The following is a 21,508-nucleotide window of genomic DNA, read 5'->3' as shown; positions in this document are numbered from 1 at the left end:
TATTTTTAAAAAACAGGTTCTTTTGCAAGTTCTTATGCAAGTTTTTCAGAAGTACTATCTATTTCTTCAGAAGTACTATCTACTTCCTCATGATCTACCATAAGTGTTTTGATAGGTAATTTAACATTTTTGGCAGTGAGAAGAGCAGCACTTGCAATTGCCATGTACTTTCCATACTTCAAACTCAAGCTTCCTGCAATCATTCTGAGTTCTCTCTTTACAGCGAAATCATCGTTCAAGTCCTTCATAAGTTTTTCTTCATCAACAGGGAAAAAAAAGGCCAATGCTTTACTCGAAAGTTGAATAAATGTATTAACCGTTGCTTCGCAAGTATTTGAAGACATTGATCGGGGCTTCATATCGTTTGAAGTACTTTTCAACGTCCTTTTGAGAAAGCCTTTTGACTTGATCCTGAGTGAGAGATACACCAATCATTTCCTTCGCTTTACCACTCGCAACGAGAACAGCAATTTGCTCTCGGTGATCTGAATCACTTGTGGGTTCAGACTCGAGAATGTTCATAACATCTGCGATTGAATCTGTGATTCCTCTTGTTCATTCATGTCTATTTTTATACCTTTTCAAAAATTATATCAAAGGGATGGCGAAGTGAAAAAATCAGATGAGAATATTTCTCACTCTAGCTTTGCTAACAATTCAACCTGCTCTTCTTTCGTCAAATCACCTGCATAATAATCAAATGTCACCTTCATATCCTTAGCCGAGAGTGTGTAAAAGAGAACAAGTGCAGCGATGTTTTCTCTGGATGGTTTTGCGATACTTGTCATCTGCTGTGTGAGGACCCAAACGCTGATTCCTTTATGTCTTGCGCTGAATGCCAAATTCACGAGTTCATTTGTTCTTTGCCTCACATCTTTTGAAGCGGCACAGTCATCAAGGATGATCAGTGTATTAGTTCCCTCATAAGCATAACTGATGAGCTTGAGAAAAACATCAATCTGGTTTTGGATGGGAGCCAAGATAAAGAGGTCCTTGTCCAAATCTCCAAAATTCTGATAGGTTTTGTTGTGGATGAATGTTGGACAAATTAGGAAAATGTAATCAAATTTATGAATGAATTTTATTGCTCAAAAGATGGACGAGGTAGTTTGTCTTTCCAGAATTTGTAGGTCCGACTATTATTGCATTAAATGGAATATTTTCAGGATTCATGTTTTATAGTGGCCATGAGAAAAAGTTGATATCTTGTCTTCTCTTATTATTCTCTTATCATCATTTGCACTCAAAGCTATCTTCAGTTGTTGATGGTCTCGGTAAATATTTCATGTCTGTGCGATCTGATTACATTCATCTTCCTCATTTGTATGTTTCCGCTTTTGATCAAGTGACTTCTTGCTTCTTCTTTAAGATCTGAAAGTTTCATTTCTTCCAAATTCATTTAATTTGTTGGTCATTTCCCCAAAAATTCTTCGGAGACCAAAAAGAACCACACTTCGCCTTCCAAACGACAGATTTTCAGTCGATTATTTTGTTTAGCACAAAGTTAAATAACGGGTTAATTTTGACCCATTTTAAATCCAGTTGGAAGAAGGTTGGAAAAATTCGATTAGCGTGTGTGAATAAACGATGAAGAATTTCTCAAATTACTGTCAACACATGTTTTGATGTTGTTTTCAAAGATTTGGTACTTTTTATCGGTCTAAACGTTTTCGATTCGTGGCGCTACGCTTTGAGACTCGTCTGAAATTTTGAGCTTCAAAAGCGGCATTTTGGCGGAATTCAATTATTATCAATTTTCTCGAAAACAAATCAATATTCAGCCAAACGAAGTATAAGGTGCTTTGTTTCACCGTAATGCTCACCAAACTTGAGAATATGAGCCGAATCAATTTTTTGGCTGTTGCCACAATATTTTGAACATTTTGCGAGTTTCTGGTCACATTTGCTCTTTATCTCCTTAACCGTCTCCCTGTTAACAGATTAAACAGTGGAAAGCACCTTCAAGGCTGTTCTCTTTGGACCGCAAATACAGCCAGAATGCACCCTCACGTTGAAAAAGAGTTGTGGATGTCTAAATATGTGTAGGCAGTCATGGAAATAGTTGCGAATAATGGGGCGGATAGCCGAGACATATGCTCCCAGTTTTAAGTCTCAGGAAGCAATTATCGTTCACAATACACAATTCATTACATCAATGTATTTTTTTTTTTATTTATCAATTGACCTGATTCGTATTACAATGAACTCAGGACATTGATTGGAAGTAATGAAAATGCTTCCATGTTACAAAGAGTTAAATCTCCAAATTGTTAGCATGAGCCACAGCTATTTCTTTCAGCTCAACTACGTTGCCATCGCCGGTCCTGACAATGCGATGTTCTACAACGTGGTTTTGGGGCAGTGTGACAGGCTGCTTTGTTCTATGCAAAAAAAACCAAAACAAAACAAGAGAAAACAAAAACAAAAAAGGAAAGAAAAAATAACAACTGAGTAAAGGAAAAAAACCAACCAAAAACAAACAAATAATAATATTACAAATGATAATAATAATGAAAATGACAATAAAATTAAGACAAATTTAAAAGAAGGGAAACAAATGGCGAAACAAATGCTACAGAAACAAGAGCACAACAAGCGTATAATCTGCTTTCATTAGCGTTGGGTGTTTTGACTTCACTTCTATAAATTTTGCCATTGATTTCTTCATTATAGTTCAGCAATTACTTTCATCATTAATGGCTATTACGTACATCACCCTTGGCATTATATATTGCGTGAAGAGAAAGTACGAAAAGGAGGATTTGAGTTCTACAGAGGATACGGTTAGCTTTTTGTTCCTTGTTGACTTTACTCATCCGCGAATCCCAAATAAATATTTTAAGAAAAATTAGTGTGTGTCGTCTTCAGCTTCTTCAATTTTGAAAAAGCAAAAGAGAAGAGGCAAATATTTAAAAGGGCATTTCACAACCATCAAACCTCATCCAGAGACAAAAGTCTTACTTGTAAGTAGTGTGAAACTGGCATTTGTGGTAACCACCTCCTTTGAGCAGAAGGAACATAGTCACATCGCCTCTCAACAGCCCTTCAGAGACAGTCATTTTTTCAAAGGAAGGGTCCCAGCCAGTTGTCTCCTTTTTCATTATGGGTCCGTCAGCAGGAAAGTTTACGCCGTGAAACATGGATGTGTGTACGAAGCAGTTGCCTGCGAGTCTGTAAATTGAAGTATCAGTTAAAAAAAGATAAATAAGAAGGATGCTTTAATGCTTAAATTTAATCATCTCCGTAACGACGTTTTTCAAGTTTAGCCCCTTTATTCACGAGTGTCACCTTAATTTGTTCTGTTTTGCCGTTTGGTTATAAGGCTTAAACACCTTAAAAACTGCAGTAGCCTGCATATTCTTAGGCCACTATGCTTTTTGTGCGGTTTCCCTACCTATAGGTCGACAACACATGGTCTCCGTTTAAAAAATGGCCTTGAAGATTACTTTTAAAAGTATTTCTTAACACTATATTAGAAATGACTTCCATACTTAATTTCACCACTGGCTGTAGCAACTCCGCCATCCTCAAATATGAATGTCCTTTCGTATGACATTCCAGCTGGAAAGGCTTGCTTGAAATAGTCGGGTATGTCGGCAGGATACTTAGTGAAGCATCTGTTTCCATACATAAATGCTGACGACAGTATGTCAAAGGAGAATGGAAGGGGTGCGCCTTGGACCGTAAATTTAGCATGCTGTTTCCCTCTAAAATAAGTTGATAAGCAGTGTTAGAAATTATATTCAGAAACTACTCATTTATGACTGAAAATGTACGAAATTTAGGGTGGACAAAAAATTTCATGATTATGATACTTTAAGTCAAATACTGCATAACTCCTCCATGTAAGAGGTTACAGTATATTACATAAAAGTTAAATGTGACTCAGCTTTTACGAGATAATTTGCATAATTTGAATTAAAACAGGCTCATAGTTTGACTGTTAATCTTCTTATGAGTCTTTAGTCTTGTTCTCTTTTCTTTTTCGAAAAGTTATAATTTCCAAATATCGTTGATACATTACCAGGCCCTTCTTTGACGACTGCGATGAAATATTATTCAACTTTGTCCTTAACAATGAATTTTAATGCATTAAGTAATAGGCTCCTGAATGCATGGTAATAAAATAATTGAAGGTCTGTCTTTTAGGAGCCACTTACTCGTTAGGATTTCCGTTTCCATTTCCTTTGATCGTAAAGGGATGTCCATTGACACAGCCAGTCATCTCAAATTTCATCTCCATTTTGTCGGTAATGCCCTAAATAAGTAAGAAAGCAAAGAATATTATTTTCTACTGAAATTAATAATTCAGCCACCTAATTCGGTTTCATAGTCTTTGCATTTGCTCACGTCAGCAGTGTACACCCATGGGCAAATGGAGGACGCTAAATTGACCAATCAGAGCGCGCGCTTTACTTTGGTTACGTTATAATAATAATTTAGCCACTTCATTCGGTTTTCCAGCGGATTGCTTGTATTCAGTTCCTACAGACTATCTCAAACAGTACGACACACCATTTGTGCTTGTTTTCTGAACAATTGATTATCTTACTCTTTGATCATTTTTTGGCTGTAATATTTCTTTGCTTCAGAGAAAAGCACTGGACTGAATTTAGTTTCAAAGTGAGTTGGGAGCTTGAAGACATGCGAAATGAATTAAACGAGCCATGACTGGCAGGTTAATTACTAAATCAGTAAAGGTAAACGATGGGATCAATAGCTCTTGGTGCGGCATGTTTCTGTCTGTGGTTTGTGGGGCATACATCTCTATCAATAACCTTTCAAACTGGTTAGTTGACTTTTCAAAACAAAGCGATCAAGGTCAGACTATCCTTTTTTTTTTTCCGGTAGAATTTTTGTATACGTTGTGTCACTACTGAGACTGGCTCGTCACTCTACGGGATAAGTATTTGTCTATCACGGGAGTTGGTGGGGGGGGGGGGGAAGGTGGCTGTTTTTTTGTGGGGACTACATAGTTTTAAGGGGAACGGCCAAGGGAGAATAAATAGTCGTCAACAAAATTTTAAAGGACTATACAAAATTTACTTTCAATTAACTGGCATTGACAGGAGGGGGACTCATAAGAATATTTCAGAACCTTAGGGGGGTCAGGTCAATTTTATCGCAAAAGAACCAAACTCCTTCAGACACCCTCTTTCCCCCTCCTTTTCCCCTTCGGCGATCATTAATGACCAGTAGCAAAGATTAAGTTTGTACTTTTTACAATTGAGAATCCTACTTGAGAACAGGCTGGAAACACCCCAAAATATTGCAAGTCACCTGCGAGGACCATTGCTTTATTGGATTTTCATCCGCAGGTCAAATGAAATTTATTTCATTAAAGAACAAACTCAAAATCCTTCACGGGAAAGGACAACCTTCGAAAATCTACCTCGCTTCCAACGTGTGGACTCCTAGTTGGTTAGTAGCAGCGCCCAACTGGTATCTAGGAGGCACAAGTTTGAACCCTGTCCAAGCCTAAATTTTTCAAAGCTTTTTTTCTCTAATTGTTAAAATTGCAGCTTACCTGCCAGGATCATTGCTTTACTTGATGTTAGGATCAAGTCATAACGTTTGTGGAGCATGTTTTGGGTGTGGCGTAGCGGTTTAGGTTATGACGGTTTTATGTTATTCCTTGTTAGCAAGGTCGATTCAATTGCAACTCTCTTTGCTTAGCTAATTACTAGATTTCACTTACTTGCTTTGAATGAGACATGTTGAGGATAAATGGCTTGATTTTCAAAACTTGATTACGGGTTTAAGATAAACTGTTGTAGTTCACTCCGTCGCCGACCAAGCTGAACTGACAGCAGCATTAGGGTGGATTGATGTTAAAGCTAAATAGAACAAAGATTCATTGATGATGATGATCCCACGTGAACCATCATGTGATTTTTAATAATGATAATCCCAAGTGAACTATCATGTGAAATTTAACAATTGTTTTATGCTTAACACGCGTGTATCGTTGAAGTATCGAAAGCTACGAGCTTCAAGGCCAAAGAGCTTCATGCATTCATTTTTTTCTAATCGATTTTCATTGAGCATTTTTTTTTTTTTTTATTATTCAGTGGGTGCCAAAAGGTCTGCCTCAATTGGATTGGGACAGAAAAACAAAATATAAAGTTTTGAAACCTCGAGGTTAAACTCTACGGAAACTTTGCGACAAAGTGAAACTGCACAGATCCTCTTCAACTTAGGCACGGCCATCGTAGTGCACGCGTGTACTGCGTCGTGACGCGACAAAAACTTATTTCCCGCAGACTTTCTTAATTAAGATGAATGATTACATAATCATGGAAGATAAAAAATACACAGACTTTTCTAACGCTTAATAAAAATTTGACTTCTTTCGATTCCTAGTTGTTGGAAATGAGACTGTTAGTAACCTTTTTCATTGATCGAAGGTTCGCTTATGGAAGAGTCACTTTTTTAATTAACCTGCAGCTTACTTAATGTACTATTTGATTCATCAATTTTTTTGTTATAGGCAAAGTAAAAACAACAAAAAACAAAAAACGGTTCATTCAAAGGTGACAGACAGACCGTGGCAACTGATAACATTATCACCGTGAACTTTATGCTCTTTAAGTTTTGACCTCAAGTGTTAATGTTGGGTTCATCGCTGTCTGCAGGCAATATTTTAATGTTTTCTTTTTCAGAAATGGATATTTAAGCTTCTCAATGAACGCATGACTTTAATGTTTTGCTCCAACGAGTTTACGCCGAGCTGAAAAACCAAGCATGTGAGTTAAGTTAGGATCTGGAAAACCTCAGTTAACAATAACATGGCTAGACATACTTGAAAAACAATGGCTATAGCTATTCCATTGTACAGCAAAGAAAATTTTAATAGTTTGCCCAGCAGGTGCTGGATGGGAAAGTGAAAAAGCTTCGTTTGGCTGGCCGTGGAAAGAGCCCAAACATGAGTAAAAAGAAATTATCCGATAGAATAAGAAACTCTAATAAAATTCTAAATGTTTTATAAAAAGAAGCATCAGATTCGGACGCTTGAACTGTTAAGCCGTTTTTCTATTTTTTTTGCAGCTCAGAGAACTGTCAAACACTGAGAAACCTGTTGTTTTTTTTCTCTAAAAGCGTGATGATTTTTACATGGTTTAAATAAATCATTTTTTAACTTCATTCATGCGTACGTGCTCCTTCTGCATAAGCTTTCTCGTGATTTTCTTTTCATGAATATTAATTAATCACATGTTTCTCTCGTGCAATTTTCTGTAAATTAGCACTTGCTGATGTTTTTCAAAGTCAACACAGATGGCACTGGCCGTATGGGCTGGAGCAATCTTGTTAATCTTTAAAAAATATTTATCCCATCATGTGATTATATAAACGAAATGACCGATCGATCGCTTTTACTACTTTTGAATCAATAAAAATTCTAGTACCAGAGCTGACGTCTTAACTTTACGATGAGTAGTTTGGCTATTTTTTTTCCATAATTTTAGCGTACTATTTATCCTTTTTGGTTGGTCACGAAAAAAAGCCTTATTCCATGTATTGCAGAAAAGTCAATTCATTTTTAATCAACTCTTCAACTGACGTGAAACTGATCCCTGTTTCATTGATGTAGAAATAGTTTTGTGTTTAGGGATGATATACATATGTGCTGATCGAATGGTCTCTGAACTTTGTCGTCGAAGTTGTAGTTTATAACCCGCAGAAGATAATTTAAGGTTGCTCCAAAGGCGACGAAGGCAGCTGAAATCTCTTCACAACTGAAACATGAAGTTTTAATTTACTGGTTCAGTGCTGTCGCCCTCAGTGATCTCTGATGAATGAGAAGTTGGCGTTTCCGGCAGAGGCCGACTACAGGCCGAGTGGGTTTCAATGGGGTGCTGGCTTTTACGGCTAAAGGTTAAAAGTTTGGCCATGTTATGACTAATGGTTAACATTATTCCATTTTTGTCAACAGAAATGCTATAACGGTTAACTTTTTCACCTCTAACGGTTAAAATTAGATAACTTTTAACGCCTAACGGTTAAATTTTTGACCGTTTCACGGCTATCGGTCACCTCATTGAGACCCTCAGTCATGGAATATTCCTGCTAATTCGTCCAAGCCATTAGTTGCTCTTATGAAGTGGAACGATACAGTCAACCCTGCTTCTTGTGGCAATGCATTCCTTCTGTACCTTGATTTCATATCCTTAATAGCAGTCTACGAGCGAGAAAATACTTGGATATTTAAATAACTTCGCTGTCGCTGTAGATTTTACATATTCAAGACCATCAGAGCTTTATCAACAAATGCAGCAAAACCTAGGATACTTTTCCTTAACTCTGACAGGCCACACCGCTTTCAAGTAAGCTAGCGTTTTTCTCTTCCATTTCAACTGAAACCGTGCGTCTAGTCCTCATCAGTGAACTTCAAGTTTGTGTTGCACTGGGTATTTCATCAAAAAAAATTACCTACAAAGTTCATTGATAGAAGCTTGCTATTGAAACGTGATACGTTTGGCATAGTGATTTTTTCCACGTGCAATTTAGACTGTGACTCCAGAATGCGTATGTAACGACTTATGCTTAGTTGCTTTTTCCAGAAAAATTAGAATGCAACAACTTAAATACATTTGCTCAAAAGCGTGTCAGCGAAACGATAACCTTTCTAAGCACGTGTTTAAATTTTCAGTTTTGACGCACATCTAGCCTAGATCAACAAAGAGAACTTTTCCATTTCCCTTTGTCGTATACTTTTTTTCAGGAAACAAGCGCAATTTAAGTTATTCTTTATCGAAGCATGCATATAAAAGTGAATTGCTGAATAAACGTTGACAACTGAGTTGATCTGTAACCGCCGTTAAATCACTGAGTGAACCCTTAAGTGCTCTTGGGGTACAAGGTTAGTGGAATAGTAGATTGGAATTGGTCAAGAATGTACATAATAAAAAAAGAAGAATTATTGCTGAAATTGGGATTAAGCCTTGTTTTTTAAATAGACTCAGTTAACTTTCAAAGCGAAGTGCCTCAAGAGAATTTGGGAAAGCCCGCTGATTTAATTAATCAAGTTAAAGAACACACGGTGTCTGGTCTTTTGTCCCATCTGCTTCCTTCCTCACCGTATGGGTCCATTCTTTTCGAAAGCTACATTTTGATTTTCAATATCGCGACGCTTTTGAGTTTTTTGAACGCTACGCCGTCCATTCTTCCCTCTGTTTGGACTATCCATTTAATGGATGCTTTGCCTAAAGCGGCATCTTCTAACGTCAAACAAAAATACAACTGATAACTTAATCAGCAGGCCTCGCAGATACAATTAGAGAATAGACAATCAAAGTCTGCATGTGGCTACTGGTATGAAACAATTTTTAAAGCATTGAAAAGAATTGGAGGATGTATAATGACGCTAGGCGGTAGTTTTGAAGACCGTTTGTCTAATATGCAAGAGAGAAAACTTGCTGCACCCCATATATTCAAGAGTACTCTATTTCAGAAAGATGACTCAAGAACACATTGTTTAATTGACATATAAGCAATAATTAAATGGTAATACTTAATAATATTAGCGATAACAATAACGATAGTAATGTCATAATAATTTAAAGGGGGTAGCTCGAAAGCCTCATGGTTCCCCTATCCTCTGGGCTCTTAAAACGATTACCCAACTCTCTTTTTATTTCGCCTGTTTATTGTATATAATTTTTTTATTTGTTTTTGCAATTCTTTTTTTTTTTGAGACTTTTGTTTCAATAGGGCATTCTGCGTCACAAGATATTCCTCCATTCCGCCAATCCACCGTTTGGCCACTCCATCATTCTATTGAATAACTCAAGACTTGCTCGCTTCGCAAAGTTAGCGGCCCTTTTCGGCGTAAGTAGCCGATTAAAACAGTAAAATTCCCTCTTTTCAAAGAAAAGAAAAATTCCTCAAAGTTTCCATGATGTGCAGATCACATCTATTGCGATATATTTCTGCAAGGAAAAGTTTTGGTTTAAACTCTGCTTCGGTAGTGTCAAATTGTTTTGAAATGTTTATTGTCTTTTATAGTATCACGGCAAGAATTGAAAAGATCGTAACTTCGGATCTACATAATTTGCTGATTTAATCCGTAAAATGCTCTCTTCAACGGATAATTTCCCCTTAGTCTTATGATGTACCGATCACACCTATTAAGATATTTTTGCAAGAAAAACAGTTGTCAGTTTTAGATGCACGGAATCCTGAAACGATTGCGATATGTTTTACCGCTTTTTGCTCTCTTCCGTTGGGTCACGTCAGGAACTGAAAACATAATGTGCTAGTGGCTATAAACCAGAAATCATAAAAGGAGAACTCGACTGTGTATCAAGGGTGAATGTCGAACAACTAAGATACTCTGAAACAGCAATAAACAGCACCGAGAAACATCGGGTCACAATTGGGTCAAGATCGGAATTATATTGTTACACTCACTCGCTCAGTTATTTCGACAACACATGAGGCTTTGCCTCCTACACAACAAAGCAGGCTGGGCAAAGTAATTTGATACTGTTTACCCGGTGCACTAGGGTGTGCATTTTTCAATCAGCGTTTAGCGAAAAAGGAACCTAAAGCAGACATTGAATGAGCTGTTTTTGAAGAATTCAAACAATATCAGACTATTAAATTTTTCTTTTATTAATATGCTAAAAACTATTTATATATGATTGTATGCATGCTTATCTACCTGTGTGTAACAATACGTATCATCTTTCAAGAGCGGCCTACTGTAGCGGGGGGGATTGAATGCAGAGAACATCTGCGGTCTGTTTGACAGGATTCCGTGAGGATTAGTTTTTTCGCTTTGTGTCTTAAAAAAGGGCCTTTGTATTTAATTGTTTCGGTGGGCTTTTCCAGGCGGTGGTTGACAGGGAAGGGGGGGTGTGGCTTAGGCCATCGAACTCTGACTATCAACACAATCAATCAAGTGTCTGCGTGTTTTTCTTCTCTCTTAATCCCAGCCTCGCCTATTGTTCAGTAGGTGAAAATTTATTTTTCTAACTCCTCGGTAAAAAGCGCAAAAGCAAAATGTTCTTTGAATTTCATTCACCTTTGAGAACCAAACTCAAATTGCCTACCTTTGCTATCTTATTTTGTTTGAACGATTTTGTTGAGAGGTATACGAACCTTGTAAATTTTTTAAAATCAATAAGGCCTGAGTGCCGAGTTTTTAGTTGCAACTCCACACCCCCTTTTTTTTCTGTTGAAAACAAAGGATTCATTCTTGAGACAGTGTAATCTTTGGTTCCAGAAAAATCAAACGGCTGGTTTCTATATATATCTATAATTATATTTAGTATAATTTCAGAGCTGAACAAAGAGTTTCCAGCAATCTGATTGGTCTAGCGGTTCCTTATATGACGTTATATAAACCGCTCCGCGCGGTTTATATAAAATGTTAAACTAAAATGTTAATAAATGTTACTAAAATGTTATTATTTTAGAAATTTCTCTGTTGTTCAGCTCTGAAATTATACTAAAACAATTATTCGCCTCAGGTTTGTTGAATATTGTCGAATAATCCCTTCGACTTCGTCTCGGAGATTATTCGACGATATTCACCTCGCCTTCGGCGAATAATTGTTAAATATGAAATATGTATATTTGACTTGCTCTGAAATTGGCGCTTCAGGGCAACTACACAATGAATTCTATTCTTGAAGAACTAGGCGCTTTCACTGCATGATGTTCAGCAAAAAGACGGACGAACCCTATTTTTACTTTTTTGTTTAATCTTTAAGGTCTAATCCTTGGGTTTCACCCACGTGACCAATACCTTAGCAACGGTTACTATCCGTCATCTTGGTGTCCCTCGAGCGTAAACAAACCGTATCTAACGAAGAGTTCATGTGAGAAAGAAGGGATGGTTTTATGCATTATTGTTGGCTGTTCGAGCAAAAGTGAAAAGCATAAAGACTAAGGATTTTTTTCGTATAATAATTTAATAATTTTATTATTTCTAGAGCGCAAAATTCATTATATATATGATCTAATGCGCTATATCTAAGATCATCACAAATCAAGGGGAAGAACAGGAGGAACTGGAAGTTGTTGTATTGTTCGAGGCTTGCGGCTGTTGTAGATCCTCGATTTTTTGGTCGAGCTTTTCTTTGAGCTTCTTAGCCGATGAGAAATCGATGTCTTTTAGCCCTCGCATACGGCACTTCATTGACCTATGTCGGCAAAATCCATGAGCATTTTACCTGAGTGCAAGTAAGCTTGGGGTGTCACGAAAACTCACACCCCGAAAACTCAGACTCCTCGAAAATTCAAGAGATAAACTCGACTAATGATCACTCCTGGTAATCCCTCGTGTATTTTGACCTTTTGGGTCTTCATCCAACTGAAGCAGCAAAAGCAAGGCCGCAAGTTGCACGTTTCGCAAAATCGTCCTATGGTTGAGTATTAAAACATTTTAGAGTGACACAAGACTTCATTTAGCTTAGATTTCCTCCATTTTTCCCGTTAATTTTGAACTTTTCATTCACAGTTAACGGGATCAAATGCGCTCGCTCCAACACCAAAGTATTAAAATGTGGCGTGATTTTGACAAGCCGAAAGGGACGTTTGTTTACCTTTTTGTACTTCGTCGCACAGATCCTTGTTGTCGATCTGTTAAAATTCTTAAATATTTCGCGATAATAATGGATACAAACAGAGACTCGGCCCACCAGTCCCAAAACGAAGACAATTTTGCGACCCTTGGGCTAGAGTTCTTAAATGAGGCAGAAAGAGAAAAACAACGCAAAAGAAGACTCGGCATCAGCGCCGTCACGATTCGCCTCACTGAAGAATCACTCTTGATATTGTTGTTCGTCTTTCGCGTCGGATTTGTTGCATTATTCCACCGGTTATATTATAAAAAAATTGGTTCATGCTTTATGCTATGCACTATCGAATTATGGAGCACTTCGGAAGCTTGGAGAACACTTCGAGGGACCTGAGTTTTCGGTGTCTGAGTTTTCGTGACACCCAGCGACCTTGCCATGAATTCTAGTAGTTGCCTCTAACATAAATAAAACACTCGCGATATGTGAGCATGACTCAGCCAGTCCAGCTTTGCATCCCAAGCAATGGGCTGACAAAATAGTTCCATCGTTTTCGGAAATGACCCAAATGTTCACTAAAGGATCATTCATATGCTGTGAATGCCAAACTCGTGCTCTCACGGCATACTTGCCGGCGATTACTTTGCCTACAACTGAGGTTACAAACCCCGACAACATTTGATTAAACGCCTCTAGACTCTTGAACGCCTTGAACTGCTTCCTGGTGTAGAAGCTGGTCTCAAGAACGAGGTAACTCAGCAAGTCCGACGCTTCCACAGGAGGCAAGCATTTTGGACTGAACTTCTCGGCTGGTATGCTTGCAGGGTCAACCCCAATGACCGAGATCTTTTGCAAACATCTTTCCTTCCAACTCTCTAAGCTTTCGGCATACTCAGAGAGCACTGGGATACCTTAAGATGAATGCCAGGTACTTTTATCGCTTTTTTCTTCCTGGATATTCATGTAGTTGGCGAAATAATACGGCGATAAGAGAGAGGGCTTCACTATAGAAATCGACTAATTATTCATAAATTTGACACCCGAGGGACACCAACATGGCGGACACTAACTTCAGCAAAGCTTGTGACGTCACCTGAAACCCAACCATTGCCAACTTTTTAGCTGCAACACTCTACTCCACCCCCCCCCCCCACCCCCTTAACTTATTCGCTTGATCGATGGAATCATTCTCCGTAGACAGCTTAATCGTCGGCGCCAACAAAATCAAACGGCTACTTTTCTATTTATATGTACATATTTGAATTTATCTAAAATTGGCCCTTAACTAAGGCTAACATACATGATGAATTATTGTCTTGAAGAACTTAGATATTAGAGTGAGTTCGTCTGACCTGTTCGTTAAGAAAAGCTTTACCAGGTGAATGTGCTGTGCACATCCATGACCTTTTGGTTCTACAGAATGTCATCGACCCTCTTAACTGTTTTTAATCGTTCTTCTGAATTATCATTTAGTGACAAACTCATTAGCACATAAACAACAGAGCGAATGTTACTAATGGTCAAACATTTGGTGGCAACTGCTGAAAAATCAATTTCGCCCATATTTCAAAGTGAAGTGGATCTCAACGGGAAATAAACCACTGTATACTTCGTTTACCTGAACATTTATTAGTTTCTGAGAAAATTGATAATAACTGAATTCCGCCAAAATGCCGCTTTTGAAGCTCAAAATTTAAGACGAGTTTTCGGAGCGTAGCGCCACGAATTGAAAACACTTTGACCGATAAAAAGTACCAAATTATGAAAAACAACACCAAAACATGTGTTGACGGCAATTTGAGCAAGTCTTGATCGTTTAGTTACACAATATAATCGAATATTTCCAACCTTCCTCTAACTAGATTAAAAAAGGTCAAAAGTAACCGATTATTTAACAATGCGCTAAACAAAATAATCGACTGAAGGAAGGCGAAGTGTGGTTCTTTTTCGATCTCGGAAGAATTTTTTGGGAAATGGTTCAATGCCATGCAATCAAATTTTAAAGTTGGATAAAATGCGCTGATATGACTGCGCCGTTAGTTGGTCGAAAATGTACTCATCCACTCGCAAATTCAATTGTTCGCATTTTACATCCAATCTGCAGCTTATTTAGCATAATACCCTCTTACCCTCGTGTTGCTGTATCACAAAATAGGATTGCAGTCCTTTCATCGCTCTCACAACAACGATATGACTTGGCAGGATAATTAAGAGGCCCTGACTGTAAATATCGAGAATTGCTGGCCAGGCTAAAAAAATCGAAAATTCTGATAATTTGCCTAGAAAACCCCTTTAGGGGGACATATTAAAAAAAAATTTCAAAGTTTGAAGAATCAAATGCGTCCGATGAAATGGGGAAAAACGAAAATTCGGGTTTTTACCGAATTAATTATGCAAAAAATACAGTAAAATTGAGCAACTTTAGCGTGCTAGTACTGAAGGAGGATGTTTCGTAAGAAATCGGGGGTGTTTTTATTTAACAATTGGTTCATGCTTTAGCGTGCACTATCGAGTTATGGAGCACGCGGGAAGTTTGGAGAGCACGAAAGAAGCGTAAGAGTTGCCCGAGGCGATAGCCGAGAGGCTATGGTATTTCGAAGACTGGACTGGACTGGACTGGACTGGACTAGTAAAACGCGGACTAGTAAAACGAAGACTAGTAAAACGCAGACTACTAAAACGCGGACTAGTAAAACGGGGACTAGTAAAACGCGGACTAGTAAAACGCGGACTAGTAAAACGCGGACTAGTAAAACGCGGACTAGTAAAACGCGGACTAGTAAAACGCGGACTAGTAAAACGCGGACTAGTAAAACGCGGACTAGTAAAACGCGGACTAGTAAAACGCGGACTAGTAAAACGCGGACTAGTAAAACGCTGACTAGTATACGCGGACTAGTAAAACGCGGACTAGTAAAACGCGGACTAATTAAAACGCGGACTAGTAAAACGCTGACTAATAAAACGCGGACTTAACAACAACAACAAAAAACAGTTTCATACGAAGGCGATCACAAGACTTAATGGCGAGCCAATTCAGTGAGTGACAATCCCTGTTTGACCTTTAAGCTACAAATGGGTTTGACATGCGCCAGATACAAACGATTTTATAAGTTTAGGCTAACAAAGAAAGAATTTTATTCAGCAACAGTTCAAAATCTTAAAATACACTTTCGTCGTAAATTTCACGGCAGAAACGCAGGAATTCGATGAATAAAAGTCGCATTAAATCTCCTTGTGTCTCGGTAGAAAGAGTCTCATTGACTTCAGCTTTTCGGTGGAAGAAAAACCGATTTACACACGCCATTACAGAAAACAAACAAGCAGACTGACAACTCCAAAACATATATTTGCATTCACTTAGAGTTTGACTTTCCGTGAAATTTTAAAACGGAATAGAGGTAAATCTTCGAAGATTAATCGTCGTTGGAATAAAAAATACTTTCCGTAAGATCTCTAACTGTTTTTCTTTTTACGAGAAAATCGTCGCATGATCATTTAACTCGTGTGTGTTTGTCATACCAGTACTGCTGTTTCTTCAAAAGCGTATGCTTCTTTCTTCTTCAATTGACAGGTGTCACATCGTGACAGTTACTTATCAAAAAAAGTTCGAAATTTGCTCAGAAGCCTTTTAATTACCTTTAGAAATAAAAGTGTTTCGGCGAAAGCTTTCTCTTTAATTTGAATAATGTTTGTTTTCTTTATAACTCACTCGCTATCAAATTGTTAAGTTCAAGGAGGATTTTCCCGTAATTAAACTCGTAATTGTAGCCCTGATTCATTCGGGCTCTTTTGGCAATCATTTAAGGAGACGCGAGCCGACAATTTTCGTTTTCTAATGCAACTGAGTCAAGACAATTTTACTTAGGGGGGGTCGCATTACAGTCAAGTTTTAATTTCACCGGATTCCGAAAAACCTAAAACCAAATTTTTTTAACGGGAAAACAAAAATGAAATTGAGAACATTAATTAGGATCGCATCTCAACCGGGTTAAAATGGAAACGTCAATCACGCAGGAAATCTCACATCCGGCAAAATTAAACATTCCCCCGAACTAACCATGCGGCGAAACAGAACACTTTGCATGGCGATTATAGTCCTTTTGTTTTCAGCTATTTAACAACAACAAAATCAAAGGTTTGCTTTTGTTTTGCTGATGGAGAGATGGTGAAATTGGGAAATGGAGAAATTTCCCGCTTTTTTTGGTTTTTATCTTTTTTCACACGCACGCACAGATGACAACTTTGTCCGAAACGGACGCGGGTCCTTTCGTTTCAAAAAAATTTGGCAAAATCGATCAGCCCCACCCAGGCACACCGGCGTCTTTGATGATTTTTAGAGTTTTGAAACTTTTAGGAAACCGCAAAAATTGGGTCGCATTAGAAAATGCTTGTGTTGACAGAGTTTAATCCCTAGAGTAAACAATTCGGTCGTCATGCGACCCGGGCCTTAAAGAATCCAGGATGCTACACCAATTTTTGAACAGTTCAGAAATATACGAACAGTTCAGAAGTTCTCATTACGGACCGACCTATGCTGGTGAATAACACTTTTATCTTTTTCTAACGCATAAAAACAATGATTGTTAAAAGAACCCGAATGATTTAGGGCTACGATTACGAGTTTAATTACGGGAAAATGCTCCTTGAACTTCACAATTTGATGGCGAGTGAGTTATAAAGAAAACAAGCGTTATTCAAGTTAAGGAGAATGTTTTCGCCAAAACATTTTTTTGATAAGCAACTGTCACGATGTGACACCTGTCACAGTTGTTGTTGTCGTTTTACTAGTCCGCGTTTTACTAGTCCGCGTTTTACTAGTCCGCGTTTTACTAGTCCACGTTTTACTAGTCCGCGCTTTACTAGTCCGCGTTGTACTAGTCCAGTCCAGTCCAGTCCTGTCCAGTCCAGTCCCCGAAATACCATATGCCTTCGTATGAAACTGTTTTTTGTTGTTGTTGTTGTTGTTAAGTCCGCGTTTTACTAGTCAGCGTTTTACTAGTCCGCGTTTTACTAGTCCGCGTTTTGCTAGTCAGCGTTTTACTAGTCCGCGTTTTATTAGTCCGCGTTTTACTAGTCCGCGTTTTACTAGTCCGCGTTTTACTAGTCCAGTCCAGTCCAGTCTAGTCCACGAAATACCATATGCCTTTGACCTAATCTTAAATGTAGTTTCCATAACTTTGCATACGCCGGTTCATATAGAAACCACGGTAGGTAATCTTCCACTCTTCTTTAAGCCGCAGACCGGCTCCTAGCTCATTATACATCATTACGCTGGACTGGTAGTACTAAGGAGAACTGAAAGGAGACCCCAAGTTTTCAGAGTCCATACCAAGGCGAAAAAGGGACACGGCTTCTTCAGCCTTCTTTCCTATTTCCTTGCAAACTACTAGAGCACGTTCACGGTACTCGAAAGCTCTTCGAAAATTTCCAATTGCAAAATAGGCGGTACCGAGATTGCCCAAACAGAGTCCCTCATTAGCCCTGTCGCCCGCTTCTTTGAAAATTCCTAATGCAAGTTGTCGGTACTCGATAGCTTTTATAAAATCTGCTTAAACTCGATAAGTATTACCGAGATTGCCAGAACTGCTTCCCTCTCTAGCCTCGTCGCCCACTTCTTTGAAAATTTCAAATACAAGGTGTAGGTACTCGACAGCTTTTCTAAAATTTCCTAACCTCTAATAAGTAGCACCGAGACTGCAATAACTGCTTCCCCCTCCAGACTTGTCGCCCACTTCTTTTCTAATTACTAATGCAAGTTGTTGGTACTCGATAGCTTTTTTAAAATTTCCTAACCCGTAATAGGCATTACCGATATTGCCATAACTGTTTCCTTCTCCAGCCTTATCGTCCACTTCTTTAAAAATTTCTAATGCAAGTTGTTGGTACTCGATAGCTTTTATAAAATTTCCTAACTTGTCATAGGCATTACCGAGATTGCAATAACTGTTTCCCTCTCCAGCCTTGTCTCCCAGTTTTTTGAAAATTCCTAATGCAAGTTGTTGGTATTCGATCACTTTTCTAAAATTTCTTAACCTTTGATAGGCATTACCGAAATTGCCATAACTCGGCTTCCCTCTCCAGCCTTTGTCGCCCACTTCCTTGAAAATTTCTAATGTAAGTTGATGACTTTTCTAAAATTTCCTAACTCACGATGATCATTACCGAGATTGCCATAACTGCTCCCCTCTCCAGCCTTATCGCCCACTTCTTTGAAAATTTCTAATGCAGGTTGTTGGTACTCGATAACTTTTATAAAATTTCCTAACCTGTCATAAGCATTACCGAGATTGAAATAATTTTTACCTTGTGCACCCCTGCATCCCGTTTCTTTGAAAAGGTTTAGAGAAAGTTCATGGTAGTCAATGGCTCTCTTAAAGTCTTTAAGGCTCCTATAGGCCAAGCCAAGATTAAAGTAGGCGGCTCCCTCCTCGTGTTTGTTTCTGGCTACGTTGGCAATTTGCAGATCTCGTTTCAGACGGATTACCTCTTGAGTGTCGTCTGGACAGGTTCCACCTTTGTATGAGACATTTTTTAGATCCTAAAATTTTACGAAACTTTGTAAAACTTTTAACTTTTGGGAGGCTTCTTTAAGCGCAACGATTGTCAAGTTTCTGGGGGAAAATATTTTAAAAAGTTTTTGTTTTTACGAATGTCATGGAATGATTTGCAGTGTAGTTTACTGTTAATAAGATTGACCGGAATACGTCAGTTTGACTTACACTTACCAAATACCCGGCATGGTGTCCACTCTAGTGCACCCGTCTAGATTTGAGAATTGGACTCACAAGGGGAAAATCAAGCGGACTTTCGAATTTGTCAAAATTACACTTGTTTAGTTCTTTTATTGAACTTCTTGAAGCGAATTCAGTCAAAAATTAATTTCTTGCTTAAAAACTATCGCGGGATACTTCATAGTTTTTTACATCTATTACATTTGAAAAGTTTAACTTAAAGAAAAGAGCCCCTTTTCTCATATTCGTATTTTACACTTACCTGACTTTTCTCTGAGGGACTTAGAAGGTTGCCCATATTTTCCTTTTGCTTTATTTCTTGCACTGCACCATTCAGCTCACCAACGCTTTTGAATCATAAGTCGATTAACTGCTTGTTATTGTAGTCAATCTCCTTCAGGTTAAATCAAACAGCGCAGATTTTCAAAGCTCTCTATTAGTATGAATACAAAGTTACTACTTTTGCTTCGAGATCAAAGTAAAAAAAACATGTCTCTAAAGGCTATGAGTACGTGGAGCATTTGTGTATTTTTTGATGCGTTTAAGCCAGGTAATAAAAAAAAGCGGGTCCTACCTGCATTGGATAATAATTTGAAACACAATCAGCTTTCTCACAGGTCTTACCCTTAATTTCATTACATCATTATTGCCCGAACTATTTCAGTGCAGTATTGTAATTTTATGCAGAACCTTTTTCCTACAAGACAGTTTCTTTAACCATCAAATACGGATTATAAGCTCTTACTGAATTCGGTTTTCAAGTCATCTCCTGAATCATCATCAAAACCGAGGTCTGAGTTATCTGCAAAAGCTGAAGGCTGAGGCGAATAACACAGGCAACTACAGACAACAGGTTTTGATGATTCACAATATCATTCGGAAACCGAACTCTATTATATATTTTTCAAATAGTTTTTAAAAGAAGACATCTGATTTGCACTCGTATCGAGCACCTTAGTCATCTGTTGTGAATGAATGAATGAATGAAAAACTTTATTTAAGTGTCTATGTTTTTAGCTATAAGCTAATGGGGGGACACTAAAAAATTTAAAAGTCACATACATTTACATATGTAGATAATAGTTATTTACAGTAGATAATTAAAAAGATTATAAAGTTATTTAGTTAAGTTTTAAATTTCAACGAGAGTTGAAAGGTCGACTTTTCTTATGTTCTTCGTGAACGAATTTAGAGTTTCTATCGTTCTTAGGTGTCTTGGTAACTTCGACCAGATGAGAGGTCCCATATATTTAATAGAATTCCTACCAAACCTTACAGTTTCAAATCTTGGCAGTTCAAAGTCACTGTTCCGTAAATTATATTGAGTGTTCTTTATATTAAATAAGTCAGAAATATTCGCAGGCACGAGACTGTGCTTAACTTTAAACATCAAAGTGGCAATGTCTTGTAGGCGCCGATTGTTCAACGTCGGTAGTTCGGCGCGACTTAGCAGTTCTTGATAGGACGCTGATCTAGTTTTGTACACCGCCCTAAGTGCTCGCTTCTGAATCCGCTCAAGCTTTCTCCGATCCGATACATTACAAAAGTGCCATACTAAATGACAGTAGGTTAGATGGGGCATAATTGAAGACCTGTAAAGTGATAGTTTAGCATTACAGGGTATCAAATTGCGTAGCCGCACTAGGACCCCTACTTTTTGACTGGCCTTAGAGCATAGATCACTGATATGACTAGTAAAACTCAATTTTTCAGCTATTTGAACTCCTAAAAGCCGTATTTCCCCCATTCTGTTAATAGTATGACCATCAACAGAAAAATTTTGATTCTCGTTGTCTTTGTCAACATTTCTCGGGTTGATCGTTAATAGCTGGAGCTTTTCTGGGTTGGTTGAGAGATAGTTGTTCCTGTACCAGGACAGAGCTTTCTCTCCATGTATCTTGATACTTTGCGCGACAACGTCATGCTTCTTCCCCGTGACATACATTTGATGGTCGTCGGCATACATGCTCAAATTAGCATTATTTATATGAAATGACATCATTTTGGAACAAATTCCACAGAAGGGGGCCAAAGGACGAGCCTTGCGGGCAGCCAAGCACCATCCTTTTCCAGTCACTTGTCACTCCTTTTGTTTTCACTTTATTGAGCCTATTGTCAAAGTATGATCTAAGAAGGTTGAGAGAATTTTGTCCAATGCCATAGGCCTCGAGATTCTTTACGATTAGAGAATGGCTAAGAGAGTCAAAGGCTTTACTCAAGTCAGTAGACAGTATGTACACCAGTTCCTTT

At 38.1% G+C, this 21,508-nt stretch overlaps 1 protein-coding gene across 1 annotated transcript; it reads right to left on the bottom strand.

The window, feature by feature from the left end:
- Positions 1–2,147: 2,147 nt before the first annotated feature.
- On the bottom strand, positions 2,148–5,846 carry LOC148735586 (GFP-like fluorescent chromoprotein amFP486). Its single transcript, XM_088754197.1, has 5 exons — positions 5,699–5,846; positions 4,161–4,258; positions 3,492–3,707; positions 2,962–3,171; positions 2,148–2,381 (listed from the first exon to the last, which is right to left on the bottom strand). The coding sequence occupies exons 1-5, from the start codon at positions 5,714–5,716 to the stop codon at positions 2,255–2,257; spliced, it is 669 nt and encodes a 222-aa protein (XP_088610323.1). The 5' UTR covers positions 5,717–5,846; the 3' UTR covers positions 2,148–2,254.
- Positions 5,847–21,508: the final 15,662 nt, after the last annotated feature.

The sequence above is a fragment of the Stylophora pistillata genome, chromosome 3 (assembly GCF_964205215.1).
Source record: "Stylophora pistillata chromosome 3, jaStyPist1.2, whole genome shotgun sequence".
Taxonomy (NCBI): Eukaryota; Metazoa; Cnidaria; class Anthozoa; order Scleractinia; family Pocilloporidae; genus Stylophora; species Stylophora pistillata.
This window is presented reverse-complemented; position numbering and strand designations above follow the sequence as displayed.

Excerpts from the sequence above, each read along its gene's own strand:
- LOC148735586 (XM_088754197.1), bottom strand. Across the intron at positions 3,708-4,160 it reads GGAAACGGAAATCCTAACGA|AGGGAAACAGCATGCTAAAT; the intron begins GTAAGTGGCTCC and ends AACTTATTTTAG. Across the intron at positions 2,382-2,961 it reads CAGTTTCACACTACTTACAA|AACAAAGCAGCCTGTCACAC; the intron begins GTAAGACTTTTG and ends TTTTTTGCATAG.